General features: G+C 35.2%; 4 protein-coding genes across 5 annotated transcripts; 2 read left to right on the top strand and 2 right to left on the bottom strand.

Moving 5' to 3' along the window:
- Positions 1–422: 422 nt before the first annotated feature.
- On the bottom strand, positions 423–3,994 carry LOC105702552 (double-strand break repair protein MRE11). Its single transcript, XM_012430201.2, has 12 exons — positions 3,750–3,994; positions 3,503–3,671; positions 3,275–3,411; positions 3,003–3,193; positions 2,712–2,916; positions 2,380–2,640; positions 2,073–2,154; positions 1,835–1,982; positions 1,497–1,660; positions 1,288–1,414; positions 744–1,049; positions 423–654 (listed from the first exon to the last, which is right to left on the bottom strand). The coding sequence occupies exons 1-12, from the start codon at positions 3,877–3,879 to the stop codon at positions 550–552; spliced, it is 2,025 nt and encodes a 674-aa protein (XP_012285624.1). The 5' UTR covers positions 3,880–3,994; the 3' UTR covers positions 423–549.
- A 424-nt stretch (positions 3,995–4,418) lies between these two features.
- LOC105702553 (KIF1-binding protein homolog) lies at positions 4,419–6,550 on the top strand. The gene is made up of 2 exons (XM_012430202.2): positions 4,419–4,559; positions 4,660–6,550. Exon 2 carries the CDS (start codon positions 4,668–4,670, stop codon positions 6,426–6,428), a length of 1,761 nt encoding a protein of 586 aa, XP_012285625.1. The 5' UTR covers positions 4,419–4,559; positions 4,660–4,667; the 3' UTR covers positions 6,429–6,550.
- A 169-nt stretch (positions 6,551–6,719) lies between these two features.
- On the bottom strand, positions 6,720–11,222 carry LOC105702554 (endoplasmic reticulum junction formation protein lunapark-A). Of its 2 annotated transcripts, none has more exons than XM_012430203.2 (10): positions 10,647–11,222; positions 9,753–9,794; positions 9,493–9,680; positions 9,223–9,409; positions 9,127–9,138; positions 8,749–9,004; positions 8,440–8,601; positions 8,156–8,359; positions 7,882–7,953; positions 6,720–7,813 (listed from the first exon to the last, which is right to left on the bottom strand). In XM_012430203.2, exons 1-10 carry the CDS (start codon positions 10,671–10,673, stop codon positions 7,674–7,676), a joined length of 1,290 nt encoding a protein of 429 aa, XP_012285626.1. In that variant the 5' UTR covers positions 10,674–11,222; the 3' UTR covers positions 6,720–7,673. The 2 variants fall into 2 exon arrangements, with proteins under 2 accessions (XP_012285626.1, XP_012285627.1); XM_012430204.2 differs by having other exon boundaries at positions 8,863–9,004.
- Positions 11,223–11,441: 219 nt separating this feature from the next.
- Positions 11,442–13,048, top strand: LOC105702555 (COP9 signalosome complex subunit 8). Its single transcript, XM_012430205.2, has 4 exons — positions 11,442–11,930; positions 12,121–12,191; positions 12,306–12,484; positions 12,565–13,048. The coding sequence occupies exons 1-4, from the start codon at positions 11,874–11,876 to the stop codon at positions 12,813–12,815; spliced, it is 558 nt and encodes a 185-aa protein (XP_012285628.1). The 5' UTR covers positions 11,442–11,873; the 3' UTR covers positions 12,816–13,048.
- Positions 13,049–13,420: the final 372 nt, after the last annotated feature.

Here is a 13,420-nt window from a genome sequence, read left to right as displayed (position 1 = left end):
TCGCGATGAGAACTGCGTCCACGGTAGCTTGATGGGGAAGGTTGTTCCGTTTAAATTGATCTCTCGAGCTAGTGGATGCGATTTTTTTCGGAAGAGATACAGGGTTTTGGAGTTTTTGTGAGGAGTTCTTCACTTTTTCAGCCGGTTCTCCGGCTGCCCAGATTTGTAACAGGTGGCAAGTGCATTAGCCGTCTGCATCCTCTACCGGAGGTCGAACAGGACGCGGTCGCTCGATCCTTCCCGTGAATCTCTCAACTCATCTCGGATTTGACATCTCTGCATCCATCTTGTCCATTTGTTTCATCCCATAATTTACTTTTTGGTCTTCCACCTTTATATATTTTCATACAAATATTAGTGACGAATCTTACAACTTCAAGTAGCCATTATAAACAAACATCAAATGCACATATATGCATATATTTCAAAGTAGTTTTAATATATTATTATGAAATGTGTAGTACATAAAATATTGTGCTGTACGCAATCAATGCGTTTTGCACTTTAAGGATAAAACTCTGTGCTTAAATGTAAAGAAGTACTTATCAGTTAGTCGGAATCATCAAATATGGTTACGTTATACAATGTTTTTGCTTTTGTGGACCGAGATTCACTTTGTTGTGGCCGTAAGAAGTTTTGCATGGAACTCTGACCCTAGAATATATAAATAATATATGTATAACTAACATTTGTATTCATCATACGTAGTTATTTACTATTTTAATTAAGCAATTTCTACTTACTTTTAAATCTTGAGTCTTCTGAGCTGCTTTAGCGTTTGATGCGGTTCCTCTACCGCGTGCTCGAGCTTTGGATGTTGGAGGTGGAGATTCAGTAAGATCAAAAATGCTTTTATTGACTGCCTTACTTCTACCTCGGCTAGTAACTTTAGAGCTGGTTGGTCTTCCTCGCTTTACACCTCTGGTTCCTTTTCCGATTACGGCACTTTTATTAAAGTCACTAGATTCTTCATCACTGACAGAGTCATCCAGATCTTTTAAAGTTTCTCCACCAAATTTACGATTATTATCATTTAACATTTCACGTACCTATGTCGGTGGAATGTTAAAATTATTCAATGCGTATTTGTGTATGTTATACATGGTTGAAATGAATGAATCCACAAAGTCCATCATTTCATATTCTGAATAACTAAATCAGAGTATAATATGTAATGAAAATTTTATCTACAAGTCTAAAAATATAACTTATGCCACATCCACCAAACAAAAAAGTTATGAAAATTAATAAAAATCGAATATAATACTTATAGATAATTATACTCACATCCATTTCTTCTTCTTTGTCCTTTTCGAGTCTTTCATCTCGATATTTTTTTATCTCTTCTAAAATATCTTCAGGCAATTCGACATCTAAACCCTGCAGACGTTCCATGGTTTTTTTCTTCTGATGTCTAGTCATAATTTATGATATTTTACAAATAAAATACTTCTTTATAAATGAACTAAATGAGATATTATGTAAGAATTAATTACTTGATAACATCTTTAAATGCATCACCATCATTTTTTTCAACAAATCTCATCAAGGCTTCATTTAATCCAGTTACAGATAAGACAGTTAATTTATCTTGGTTTTCCTGTGACTCAAAATGCTTCTTTATTCCTTCTATTATACTCTTATTCCAGTTTCGTTCATCCTTGTCAACAAGATTGAAATTAGTAATACATATTTGTACTAAATACTATGGTATAGAATTAATAAATCGTTTTAAGAAAAATGGTGAAGATAATATAGCAATGATTATATTAAGGTTAAAGATAAAAAGAAAACGATTAAAAAGATGTAATTTCTATATGCCACAGTTACTTACTTCTTCGTAACCAAAAATCCCTGCTATATTATAGGCATCGTTGTCTGCATCCATTTTCATCATAGCTTTTGATCCAGTACCCTTCACTTTTCGAAAGATAATCATGTCTGTTGGATTTGCAACTTCATCACAGTATTTTTGGGCCAATCTGATAAATATTGAATTATAGGATAAAATGAATGACTAAAGAGATGAAACAGTGAAATTATTAAAAGCCTTTTCTCTTCTATTTATGTACCTTATTGTATCAAAAACATGCTCCTCATTCGAATAAAATATTCTTAGTCGAATTAGAGGTTGATGAGGCTGTTGCGGATGCCCTGTACATGTAAAAATATTTCTTTTAAATACTGAATAACATATAAAGACATACTAAAGGTGGTTAAACACCTTACACTAAATGAAATCAATTTGTAATCTGTGCAGTTGAACCAAGTTCTTCTACAGCATCCACATATTAGTTAAATCTACTATAATTTATTTGAATAAATTGATCGTAACAATTCATTGCTACATGTGCAACCATTTAAAGGAAAACTACAAACCAGTCAATTGTTTAGCTGCTTTTGGTATCATCATATTTTCAATGTAATTATCTACATATTCATAAATACTTTCTGCCCCTTTCTCAATGTAGTTTTTAGAAATATTTTCCTCGTCATCAAGGAATAAATTGTCAAAAACAAAGGGCCTCACTGTTTTTAACTTCAGTTTTTGTACTTGAAAATCAAATTTATGGATTTGTAAAATGGCCACATGCTTTGGCTCTGCTTCTGCTTGGCACAATGATGTGGCAATGGAACTACCTATAAATTGGCAGGAATTTTATTTATAGTGTTATGGGTCAATTTGAACGTTATATGTGAATAAACCGTACCAGGTTGACAAATGTAATAATTTTGTTCTTCAATGTATTCTGGCTCAATCCGACATTCGTGTTCATGCCCCCACAAAATAAAGTTTAAGAAGTTTGGGAATCTGTTTTCTGGAATGTATGCATATTCTGCATGTTTTACACGGTTTTGATGAAGTACAAAAATATTAAAACATTCCGGCATTTCTTCTGATTTGAGCATATCAACCTGTAACAATGTTTAATGTATCTTATGTACATATATGTACATTGTATCAATAATTAATCTGAAGCATACTAAATTTTTCAAATTACCTTAAAATCCCTGAATAATCGCGACAATCGCTGATCGTTTAGGTAACTCAAACCATAAAGTGCAACGTGGCTTTTACCTTTCTTAAAAATTAATGGAGGGATAATAACTCTGGTTAAATCTGTCCATTTGCCAAAGTAATTAACCAAACCAGATACTGCTAATAAATCTAAAGAGCCCACTGACCCAAAACCTAATGAATGGAATTAAACATTAAAGAGCCATATTTAAAGCCTGAAATAACAATCTTTTAATTCAAATAGAAATTACATACTTGGATCGTCATGATTCCCATGAATAGAAAAGACAGGGATACTGACATTTATATTTGGATCCTCATAGTTTAAAACTTTGTGCTGACAGTGTTGAAATATTACCTCGGGATCACTTAGGAATTTAATTTTCTGTTTCCTTACATAGAAGAGATATAAATTTGTTACACACTTCATAGTATACTTAATTATTACAAAATACATAAAGTGTATAACAGATCATTCCATACCTTGGACCCAAGCAATATTTTCTTAACAAGCTCATACACTGCATAACGACATTTTGAGAAGGCTTAGTATCATGGAATAAATCACCTCCAAGAAGAATAAAATCTACATCGTGTGTTTTGGCATAAGTTAAAATCTCTTCAAATGTTATAAAACTGTCTGACTCGTTTCCTAATAATCAAGGACGAAACGTTAACTTTTCCAGTGGTTACAATAAAATGATCACGTTAACTTAGCGATGAAACAAACCTCTCTTTCTATTCTGTTCATAACCCAAATGGCAATCAGTTGCTATCAGAATTTTAAAGGTATCTTCAGGAGTACGTTTTTCACCTTCAGACTCCTCCTCTAACATAATATCCTCATCGCTGTCTTCCATTTCTTAATTTATTACTCCGTTTTGAAAATGAAATTTACCGGTAACTTCGTATCAACAACCCACGAGTTTTAAGAGACAAAGAAAACGAAGGTGGCAGTTAAATCGCATATATGGCATCAGAGATGAACGAGATGTTTCACGCCTTTGTTGAAAGTGAGGCATGGCTCCCTAGCGCCGTGGAACTGCTTTCAAAGGGGCGAAATGTTCTCCATAGGTAAAGAAAAATGCGTCCGCAGATTTCAAATACAGCACAGTATTGATAGAATGAAGTTATCGCCTTTTCGTTTTCAGTATTAGCATCAGCGTAGGTTAGGAAAGAAGACTATGAATACCAAATAAAGTTGTTATGTGTGAATGATTAAAATTACGACGCGGTACATATGTATGCCCTGTTTTACCGATTACAAAAATTTCGCCCCTTCGAAAGTAGTTCCAATTTTACAATGGTGTAAAGAGCGTAGAGGGCGCCAGTGGGCCGTGCCTCACTTTCAAATAATGGCGTGAAACATCTCCCCGTTCATCTCTGCAATAATGTTTATATTTGCTGTGACAGTGTGTGACAGTTTCGTAGTTAGTCGTACATACAGTTCGTATGGACTCAATTTAATAAATATATATTTATTAAAACATTTATAGGATATAAATCAATATTGTATACAGTTTCTGCTTGTGTGAAGAAGGTAATTATTTATGAGTGACAACACTTTTAAGAATTATATGTGTAGAGATTGACTTGAATAGAGTGCTAATTTTTAGTGATAAATGTAATTTATTTTTAAGCCGGCGAGATGGGTTCATTAGATTTAGAAGAAATAAAGCAGAAGTATGCAGAAGTAAGACGATTGTTAGATGAAAAGAGCACTCTGGATTCTAAAAACGAACCTTATAAGAGCAAGTATGCTGCAATTGATATATTAAACGAAATGCAGACTCGGCTTTCTGCATTGTTGAATTCTGATCTCACCGAGGAACAACGAGATTTGATTCTACCAATGCTGTCCACGGTTTGGTTAGATTTAAGCGTCACGTCCATTGCAACTGAAGAGCTTTCAGTTGGGGAAAAATACCTTATGAATTGCCTTAACATCTTGAAAGGAAAGGAAAACAGACCAGATACTATTTTACAAATGCTGGGAGTACTCAATGAACTGGGAGTACTTTGGTCAACACGGAATGAACCTGAAAAAGCAAAGGAATTTTTTGAACGTGCAGAACAAATCTACAATGATTACTCAAAGGATGAAAATTATCGACCTCCTATTGGTATGGCAGAAATATTTGATGTAAGCACGGATGATCTCAGTTCTACGAAGATGCTCCAGAAATTGCACACCCTGACAATCTATTATCTGGCACAAGTATATGGAATGCTGAACGAGCATCTTAAGTCTGCTGTCTATTGTCACACAACTTTATGCCATCAATTAGAAAGCGATGACTTGGATTACGTCGATTGGGCTTTGAATGCTGCAACACTGTCCCAATTTTTTATAGAAAGAAATTGTTTTCACCAAGGAAGGCATCATTTGGCTGCAGCGTCGTACATGCTCAGTGAATATAAAAAGAAGTTGGCAAATTCCGCTGGAAAAAGTGAGGAAGAGAGTAAGGCACAGGAGGAAAATTTCAAACACAGAAGTGCCGATGTCGCAAGATGTTGGGCTAAGTATGGGATATTATTACTGAGTATGTCCAGAGACAATCTTATGCAAAAAGCAGAAAGTGAATCGGACATTGATGAAAACCAAACATCGGATGAAAATACTGATTGCTTAAAAGACTTAAAGTTCTCGAGTTTGGAAAAAAATTTAGAATTTATTTCTAGTCAAATAACTGATAAGTATGTGTTAGATTTTAATGATGCTAGAGCAGTATTTTTGAACGTGCAAAAATGGTTAGATGAGGCTAAAGAATATTATTCTCTGGAGGATCACGCGTCTGATCATGTTCAGATAATTCAAGACATGTCTTTAGCGTACAAGCATTTGGCATTTTTTGAGGAAAGCGAAGACCGACAGGCTAAGATGCACAAACGTAGATTGGACATCCTGGAAAACCTTGTCGAACAGCTAAATCCGCAATATTATCAATCTGCTTGTAGGCAAATCTGGATCGAGATTGGAGATATATACTCCGCTATCTTGGATATTAAGCTGGATCGATTACGGGCTACCGATCACCCTGCGCCTGCTGCAATAAATAAAGTAAACCATCTAGCAAAAAGTGCCATCATGTATTTCCAAAAGTTTATAGACTCTTTGGTGGACTTTGATGTATCCGACTCAAAAAAATTCCCTGACAACTTGGTACATTTAGGATTATACTCATATTTCTACGTCGGCATATTGTACAGTAAAATCATAACACCCGACAAGCGTATGCAATTAGACAACATTAATCATAGTTATAAAGCTTATAAATTTGTAGCAGACTATTGCAACCAACACCCAAGTGCTATAGAACTGGTTAAAACAGAATACAGTGTATGCAAAGATATCGTGGAATTACTTCCCATAAAAATTAATAAATTAAAGCAGGAAGTGGACGGTTAGAAAAAGGCATTTCATTGCTTTTGTTGAAAACAACTTGATTTGTACATTCTTTCATATAGGACTATTAGATAACTTCATAGACTAAGGTGTAGATAAATAATGAAATAGCTATAATGCCTGTAATAAGGTATTTTAAAACACATGACAAATAAATATCACTGCTTCGAATAACTGAGTTTCATTCATACATCTATCAAATAAATTACTAAGTTACACAATCGAGGGAGAACCAATTTTCAAACTCCCCCTAAAAAAAAAAAGGTATAAAGTTAAAGATTAGTTTTTGTAGACTTCGTTACAAAAGTATATTTTCCTGTCACAATTCTCCAAATAACAAACGCACTCTCCTACTTACATTACGTGTTTAAATCTTCTATCATATTTAATAATGTTACGCATAATGTCAAGGCGTGCTTCACAAAGTGGGAGCTTAATACACTGCGCATTATGTTACACTTTGATGGTAGATGAAATCTCTTATCGTTTAATCACGGGTAAAATCAGTGGGACCGCTTCCACGAATATCGCAATGCTAAGATAAACATAAATAATGTAAGTAATCACCATTGTGTTTTCTCTTTATACGCACTATTGAAGTTTGATCCTAGTCCAATAACGCTATAAGGATTAAGTTTAGAAATACTGCCTTGTTAATCAAAAATGTTTTCAAGTTTCATGGTTCAAATATAACATTTTTCTGATTCATTGATGTATTATAGAAATTGTTCGGAGCATCGATTCAATATTATATTAAACGAAGAGGTTTTAATTGCAGTCTTTGCTGTTTGAGACATAGGCCGCTTAACATTTTTGTGCTCACTGTATAAAAAGATGTGTCAATTAAATTTTTATTTAAACTATTTCTCAGTGAAGAGCATAGTTATCACAGAAAATTCCATTTTCACCTAATAGAAGTGAATGAATTAACAGCATCCTGACCTTAACGCGTCAATACGCAGCGAATTACTCTTTTTCAGAAATACTTTTTACATTATACAGCATTTTAAAATGAAGAGAATACGGACTGCAGAGAATAACATACGCAGATAAAACATTTCGTATTAATGCAACAGAGTGTGTACAGTAGTGATAAAATAAATAATAACATGCTGTTAAAGCATTAATTGGGGACCGGAAAGGTTTCGGAATGGTTGTGATTTTTTGCGTGAACACGTACTGGTAAGAGCTATGTAACAGACGACAAAATATGATCCTCCAATGATTTCGAAGAAATCCCAAAAGTTTTCAATTTACTTTCGGAGATTCGTCCACTTCCATTCTCTCGATAGCAAATTCTTTCTTGTTGTGAGCATCGGCTCTTTCGGGCACCTCCTCTATTGCTTCTTCCTCTGAACCAGACTCGAACGGATTTAGTGAACTGCGAACTACTCAAAATGTGATAATTAATATATATTTTAAAATACTCTACATGTTTCGAATAATCTCTCCTTACCTTCATCGTTCGTCGGCTCTTTTGTGTGTTCAATCCTTTCAACAGACTTTTCGGCAACTTCAGCGTCAGATTCTGAAAGAAATATAGAAAATTACCAATGCACAAGAATTACATTAAAATTTGCAGCTTAGTAATTGGAGAAGCAAAAGGGTGTTATGTAATTATAATTAAATTTCATTGATTTACACTTTTGAAGGACTTGCTCGCTATTGTATGTATATATACTTTTAACACTTGACTTGATGCACACGCTCATTTATTTCTGTTTTATCACCTGTATCTGAAGGACCAGAAGATATATCTTGCTCCGATTGTCTCTCCGATAAGTGAATAGTACTTGGGGTACTCAATATTGGCTGCTGACTACTTGAAAGCGTACTTGGGGAGAAAACATTGCTGGAATCACTTTCCAACTTTGGAGCAGACGGTTTTTGTTTTCTAGCCGGATTCCAAAAGTTACAATACGAACACCTATATCCTGTAATTATTGTCTTACAATAATTTTATCCAAATATCGTCTTTCGGCATGATTTCTACAGAGTGAAGGAGATGGCTCACCAAAATACTCAAATTCCTCTTTTAGAGCCATTCCATTATGCGATCCACATTGTCTACAGATTAGAGCATATCGATTAGATGGTCCATCACCCACTAGATATTCCACCAAACGATCCAAATAGGTCCTCTGCTGTGGAAAGATGGGACGGGGTAATGGTGTTCCTATTAAGAAAACGATTGATATCAATAATCATTTTCATATCATAGACAAAACACATATCGAAATCAACTCGATATATACACGTCATTACGATTAACTGAATAATTACGGGTTCAATACAAAAAATTAGTAAACAAAATCACACTAACGAGGTTCCATGGCCGAACTGTTAAGAGATCTAACGCCTGCCTGATATGGGCTGCTTAAGGGTGTGGGGAAAGGAGATACACCTGATGGTGCCAATCCGACATTAGATGTCATACCGATTGGCGATTGTGGCAGTACAGATGAAACTGTAAGTGCTCTGCGTCTTAATCCATCAGCTGTCGGCAGCGATGGCACGGCAGCTTGAGGTGCACTGGGTCGACGTGGTGTTTCCATTGCAGTTACTATTTTAGGTGCTTGCTACAATTAACAGATTATATAGATAATATCCTATAATCTCACCCAGACAAATGCAAAATTCCATTAAAATAACTGATGAAATGCATTCAAGCTGCCAAGTTTCTATGACTAGTCATACAAACCTGTGGTGATAACTGAAAAACAAAAAATAGAGGAATGAACAAAACGGTACCACATATCACTTGGACTAGATTCGTATGGAGCATGATAAAACTTACGGATGTCATTCTCAGCTGATCAGGTGCAAATTTCAACAAAATTTCCTTAGCTTTCTTATAAGTTTCCGTTTCAGTAACTTCATCCAAAATCTTCTTTTTCTCTTTCTGCATGGTTGTTAGCTTGTCATAATTTCGTGAAATTTTTCGTTTATAGTACCAAGAGACCATTTTCTTTGTTAATAATATTCTGCATAAATAAATCACATTTATGTAATCATTTTGTAAAGTATTTATGTCAAAATATATAGAAATACTAGAACGATACCATACATGATAGGAAAGATCAGGAGCGGAGTAATGTAGATTAGCTGGTCGTAGAGAGACGCAGGAAAGAAGTAGAAATAAAAAATGAACGCTGCTATAATGTACAGTGCTACGCTGTAGATAATTAAAGTGCCGACGATCTTTTTATGCCTGTGCTCTGTATGTTGTCCATATTCTTCAATTTCTTTAATTTTCTACAAGAAAAAGGAATTTGGCTGGGCATGAAAAATTATAAATATAATACATATATAATATAATTTACTTACAACATCAAGATCCTCCAAAACTTCAATCGTCGTTTTCTTTTTCTGAAACATAAAAGGATAAGGTCTGGTGGCAATGGTTGACGAATATTTAATGAGAAGCACAGGATGTGTACTAAATATAAAGAGTGACCTCACTTACACCTATTGCTTTAGCATACTAATGTGAGGCATCAATAAAACCAACGTTTAATCAAGCGTCATTCTTTACAGTTTCAAGATAACATCTTTTGTATTACACATTTTTATTTTCAAAGTGTACAATTATTTATAACATCTTGTGCGTAAATTAATTTCTATTAATTTAAAGTCCAACAATGTAGATCAGTTTCCTTAGTTTGAATAAAAAGCAACACAATGGAATTGCAGTGTCATCGCATGATATTTCACTTAAACTAAAGGAATTAATTAAAGCTTGCAATTCGGTGTAGGAACAAAAAAAGGAGAAATTCATATAACAAACCATTTACGCTGAGCAAAAATATAGCAGTTAATTAATTAGATTTAAAAATAAGATCCTTTCAAAATTAAGATAAATAAAACATCTTCCCTTCCTTAAACTCTATACTCTAAATAATAATCAATCTTATAAGATAACAATTAAAAAAAAAAAGAAACGCATCAAGTCTAATACCATTCAATTATTTTTTTCAAAATCGGTAAAGCGCGCTTTTAAGAATCCAATTTGGAATTCTTTTTAAACCTAACCTCAAAATGCAATGCCCTCGTCGGTTGGCAGTTGAGATTAAAGAAACATCACTTCGGAAAACATGATCAAAATAGCCGCCGTGGAGCCGCGCATTTCTCGCGAGATTCATAACCTCGAAACGCGTCAACGCGTCCGATCGGTAATTTCGAAAGCGGTTCATGCGACGATCCAAGCAACAAAGTACTTACCCGAAACCTGGAAATTAATATGCCCATCTCGCCGGTCTTTTGGCGAAATGTTTAATAGCTGTTACCCCCGAAAAAAGGTGCAGGAGGAACGATTAATCGCCAGTCGATGCGTCAGACGTGGTGACGACGGCCTCAAGCAATTTTAAAATAGACCTTCCCTGCGCTTTTCCTTCTCTCTTCCACTCGCTCGGTCGGATACGGTGGTCGCCTCTCTCAACAGGCAAGAGCTCTTTATTTTTAAATCCCGCCCGATTCGACCCGATATTAATAGAAAGTCGGCGCGACGCGATGCTACGCTACCGTTGCGCGGGGAAAAATCACTGTACAGCGGCCGCGAAAAAATATCACTGGTTATCAGAATACTCGTTCCGAGTGGCGAGTTTTGCAACGGTTTCTCCTCTATCGTCGATTCGCTTTCCCAGGGATTCGTGAGATCGAAGTAGTGGAGGATAACGGTGCAGCTTTGAGGCTTCTGGTGTACTGTCACCTGTTCTCTTTAATATCCCGGGATTCGCGGTCAAGTTCTGTCTCCGTGACTGCCGTTGCAATGTCCGGCGCATTTGAAACTACCGCCCATGAGTTCGGCTACGCAGAGAAGGCCGTCCTAGAGGGGAGCAGTGAAGCTTCAGAGGGAACCGTTCTGAATTTAAAACTCCATCGTTTGAGACGATGTCCGCCAGATGGATCTAGTATCGGCTGCAACGTCAAATTAATAAAAATCAATGAGGTTTCATTTGAATAAGAATAACAGGAAGGATTGTCAATAATATTTTGTATATTTAATTGATATTGGAGAGTAACTAGTTCCTGTAAAATCTGAGCTCTGAGCTGTAACTAGAGATGGAACTGTCGAGGCTGTCATAACCTTTACTTTGGAATTACTAATTAGTTTTGTCCAGTTTTTGGCTTTCAGAATATGGATTGCGCAGCGAAATTCAATGAAATATTGTAATAGTTTTCATTTGTTCTACGTTGCTTTATGTTTCTTTTCGCTGGAAAATGTAGAGATTATCGACTAGTAGCGTTATTCGTTGGAATTATAAACAGAGTACAGGAAGTAGTCGAAGATTTATTCTTATAAGATATCTAAAGTGTTTATTGTTCATGGTTTTCATATGCACAAATTTGTTGAGTTGCGTGTGTATCAAATCAATTATGGAAAGAGGTGTATACTTCTGGAATTAAATTTCTTCAATAAAACGTGAAGTACAGAGCCAAACTGGCAAAATGGTGCTTACTGAAGTTGGAAAGTTGATTTCGGAGTTGGAGAAAGCCGAACTGGAAGTACGTAGCGGCTTATCTCTTTGGTAGTTTACAGGTTATGTCCGTGTGTCATTTGCAGTCTTTATTCTAAGATTCGTTAATGTGGTATTACTTAGAGATATTCCGTGAAAACATTTAATATTTATTTATATGTGGTTAAGAGGGTGCCTGGTTGTCGAGGTTTATTAAACGGAAAATAAATTGTTCTCAGGCACCGAATGGAATCGCAACCCCTCAAACATATGCCCAATTATTGGCACTATATTTACATGGGAATGATCTGTAAGTAAAAAAGTTGACACATATTTTTATTTGAACTTCTTATTTTCCATTTGTATTGATTTATACAAACAAAGTAGCTAGGCGTGTTAAAGTAAAATCCCATTTTAATAATAGGTGTCATGCTAAGTATTTATGGAAGAGGATACCGTCAGACGTTAAGGAAGCTAACCCAGAATTATGGCAAATATGGGTCGTAGGACAGCACATGTGGCAAAGGCATTGGCCAGCGGTACATCTAGCACTTAAAGTTGAGTGGAGCGAGGATGTAAAACATATAATGAATGCACTGAAAGGTACGTTTCACTGATGAATTTAAAAAGGGCATTATCGTTGAGGAATGTAACAATTGAGAAGAAACATTAATACATTTTAGAGAATGTTCGGGAAAGAGCACTGTCTTTAATAGCAGAAGCATATTCTTCGCTCAGTCTCTTTTGCGTAGTAAGAATGACAGGACTTTCTATGGAAGAGGCTCGTCATACCATCACTGAAAGAGGATGGACCATTGATGGAAACACTGTGCAACCGTGTAAAGCCGATAAGGAACAATCTTTCTCTCAAGCAAGCCTTACCGAAGATCAGTTGAATAAACTTACACAATTTGTGTCATTTTTGGAAAATTAGTTCCAACGGTGATAAGACTTTGAATGCAATCGGTGATCATTAATAGTTAACGTGGACACCGAGCGAGTACCCCTATGTATCTCAGACTGATTAATTTAAAGTTATATTATTTCCTAATTAAATGATGGAAGTAGAGATACTGACGATATTCATACCTTGGCACAGTTATAGATGTTTTTACCTAGCGATTTTCGCCCAGAGCTGGGATGGATATCGTCCCATCGACCAATCAACTTTTGTACCCATATATTACTCCTACTGTGCCGAAGTAAATTCTTGCTACAACACGAAACAATAAAATTCCAAAAGATGGCGTATTCTTTGTTTCGGTATTTCTATTAATCTGTCATATCAAACTATAAAGCCATTTTAAAGGCAAATTATTGCTCAATGCTTTATAATATTTCTTAGTAGCTTAAATCACATGTTAAGCCTACTCGAGGAAAATATTTATCAACATTAGAAGAATATAGATATTTAAATAAATGTTTTTTTTTTTTTTTTAATGGAATTCATATTCAGTAATAAGTGAGAAATTACACGTTCAGATTAGAGTGAACATTTTGGAGAGTTCCTTGCATTAAATTTAAGTGTAACGTGATACT

This window comes from Orussus abietinus, unplaced genomic scaffold, assembly GCF_000612105.2.
Source record: "Orussus abietinus isolate OABI.00-Male unplaced genomic scaffold, Oabi_2.0 scaffold277, whole genome shotgun sequence".
NCBI lineage: Eukaryota > Metazoa > Arthropoda > Insecta > Hymenoptera > Orussidae > Orussus > Orussus abietinus.
The sequence above is the reverse complement of the archived record's forward strand: the minus strand, read 5'-3'. Positions and strand labels throughout refer to the sequence as shown.

Bases quoted from the DNA above. Each gene is read 5' to 3' on its own strand.
- LOC105702552 (XM_012430201.2), bottom strand. From the start codon at position 3,879: ATGGAAGACAGCGATGAGGATATTATGTTAGAGGAGGAGTCTGAAGGT. The intron at 2,155-2,379 runs GTTTGTAGTTTT...TTACATGTACAG, and splicing joins AGCAGCTAAACAATTGACTG to GGCATCCGCAACAGCCTCAT. The intron at 1,983-2,072 runs GTACATAAATAG...AATATTTATCAG, and splicing joins CATGTTTTTGATACAATAAG to ATTGGCCCAAAAATACTGTG.
- LOC105702553 (XM_012430202.2), top strand. From the start codon at position 4,668: ATGGGTTCATTAGATTTAGAAGAAATAAAGCAGAAGTATGCAGAAGTA.
- LOC105702554 (XM_012430203.2), bottom strand. From the start codon at position 10,673: ATGGGCATATTAATTTCCAGGTTTCGG. The intron at 8,360-8,439 runs GTGAGCCATCTC...CAATAATTACAG, and splicing joins AGAGGAATTTGAGTATTTTG to GATATAGGTGTTCGTATTGT. The intron at 7,814-7,881 runs GTAAGGAGAGAT...CATTTTGAGTAG, and splicing joins AGAGCCGACGAACGATGAAG to TTCGCAGTTCACTAAATCCG.
- LOC105702555 (XM_012430205.2), top strand. From the start codon at position 11,874: ATGGTGCTTACTGAAGTTGGAAAGTTGATTTCGGAGTTGGAGAAAGCC. The intron at 12,192-12,305 runs GTAAGTAAAAAA...TTTTAATAATAG, and splicing joins TATTTACATGGGAATGATCT to GTGTCATGCTAAGTATTTAT. The intron at 12,485-12,564 runs GTACGTTTCACT...AATACATTTTAG, and splicing joins TATAATGAATGCACTGAAAG to AGAATGTTCGGGAAAGAGCA.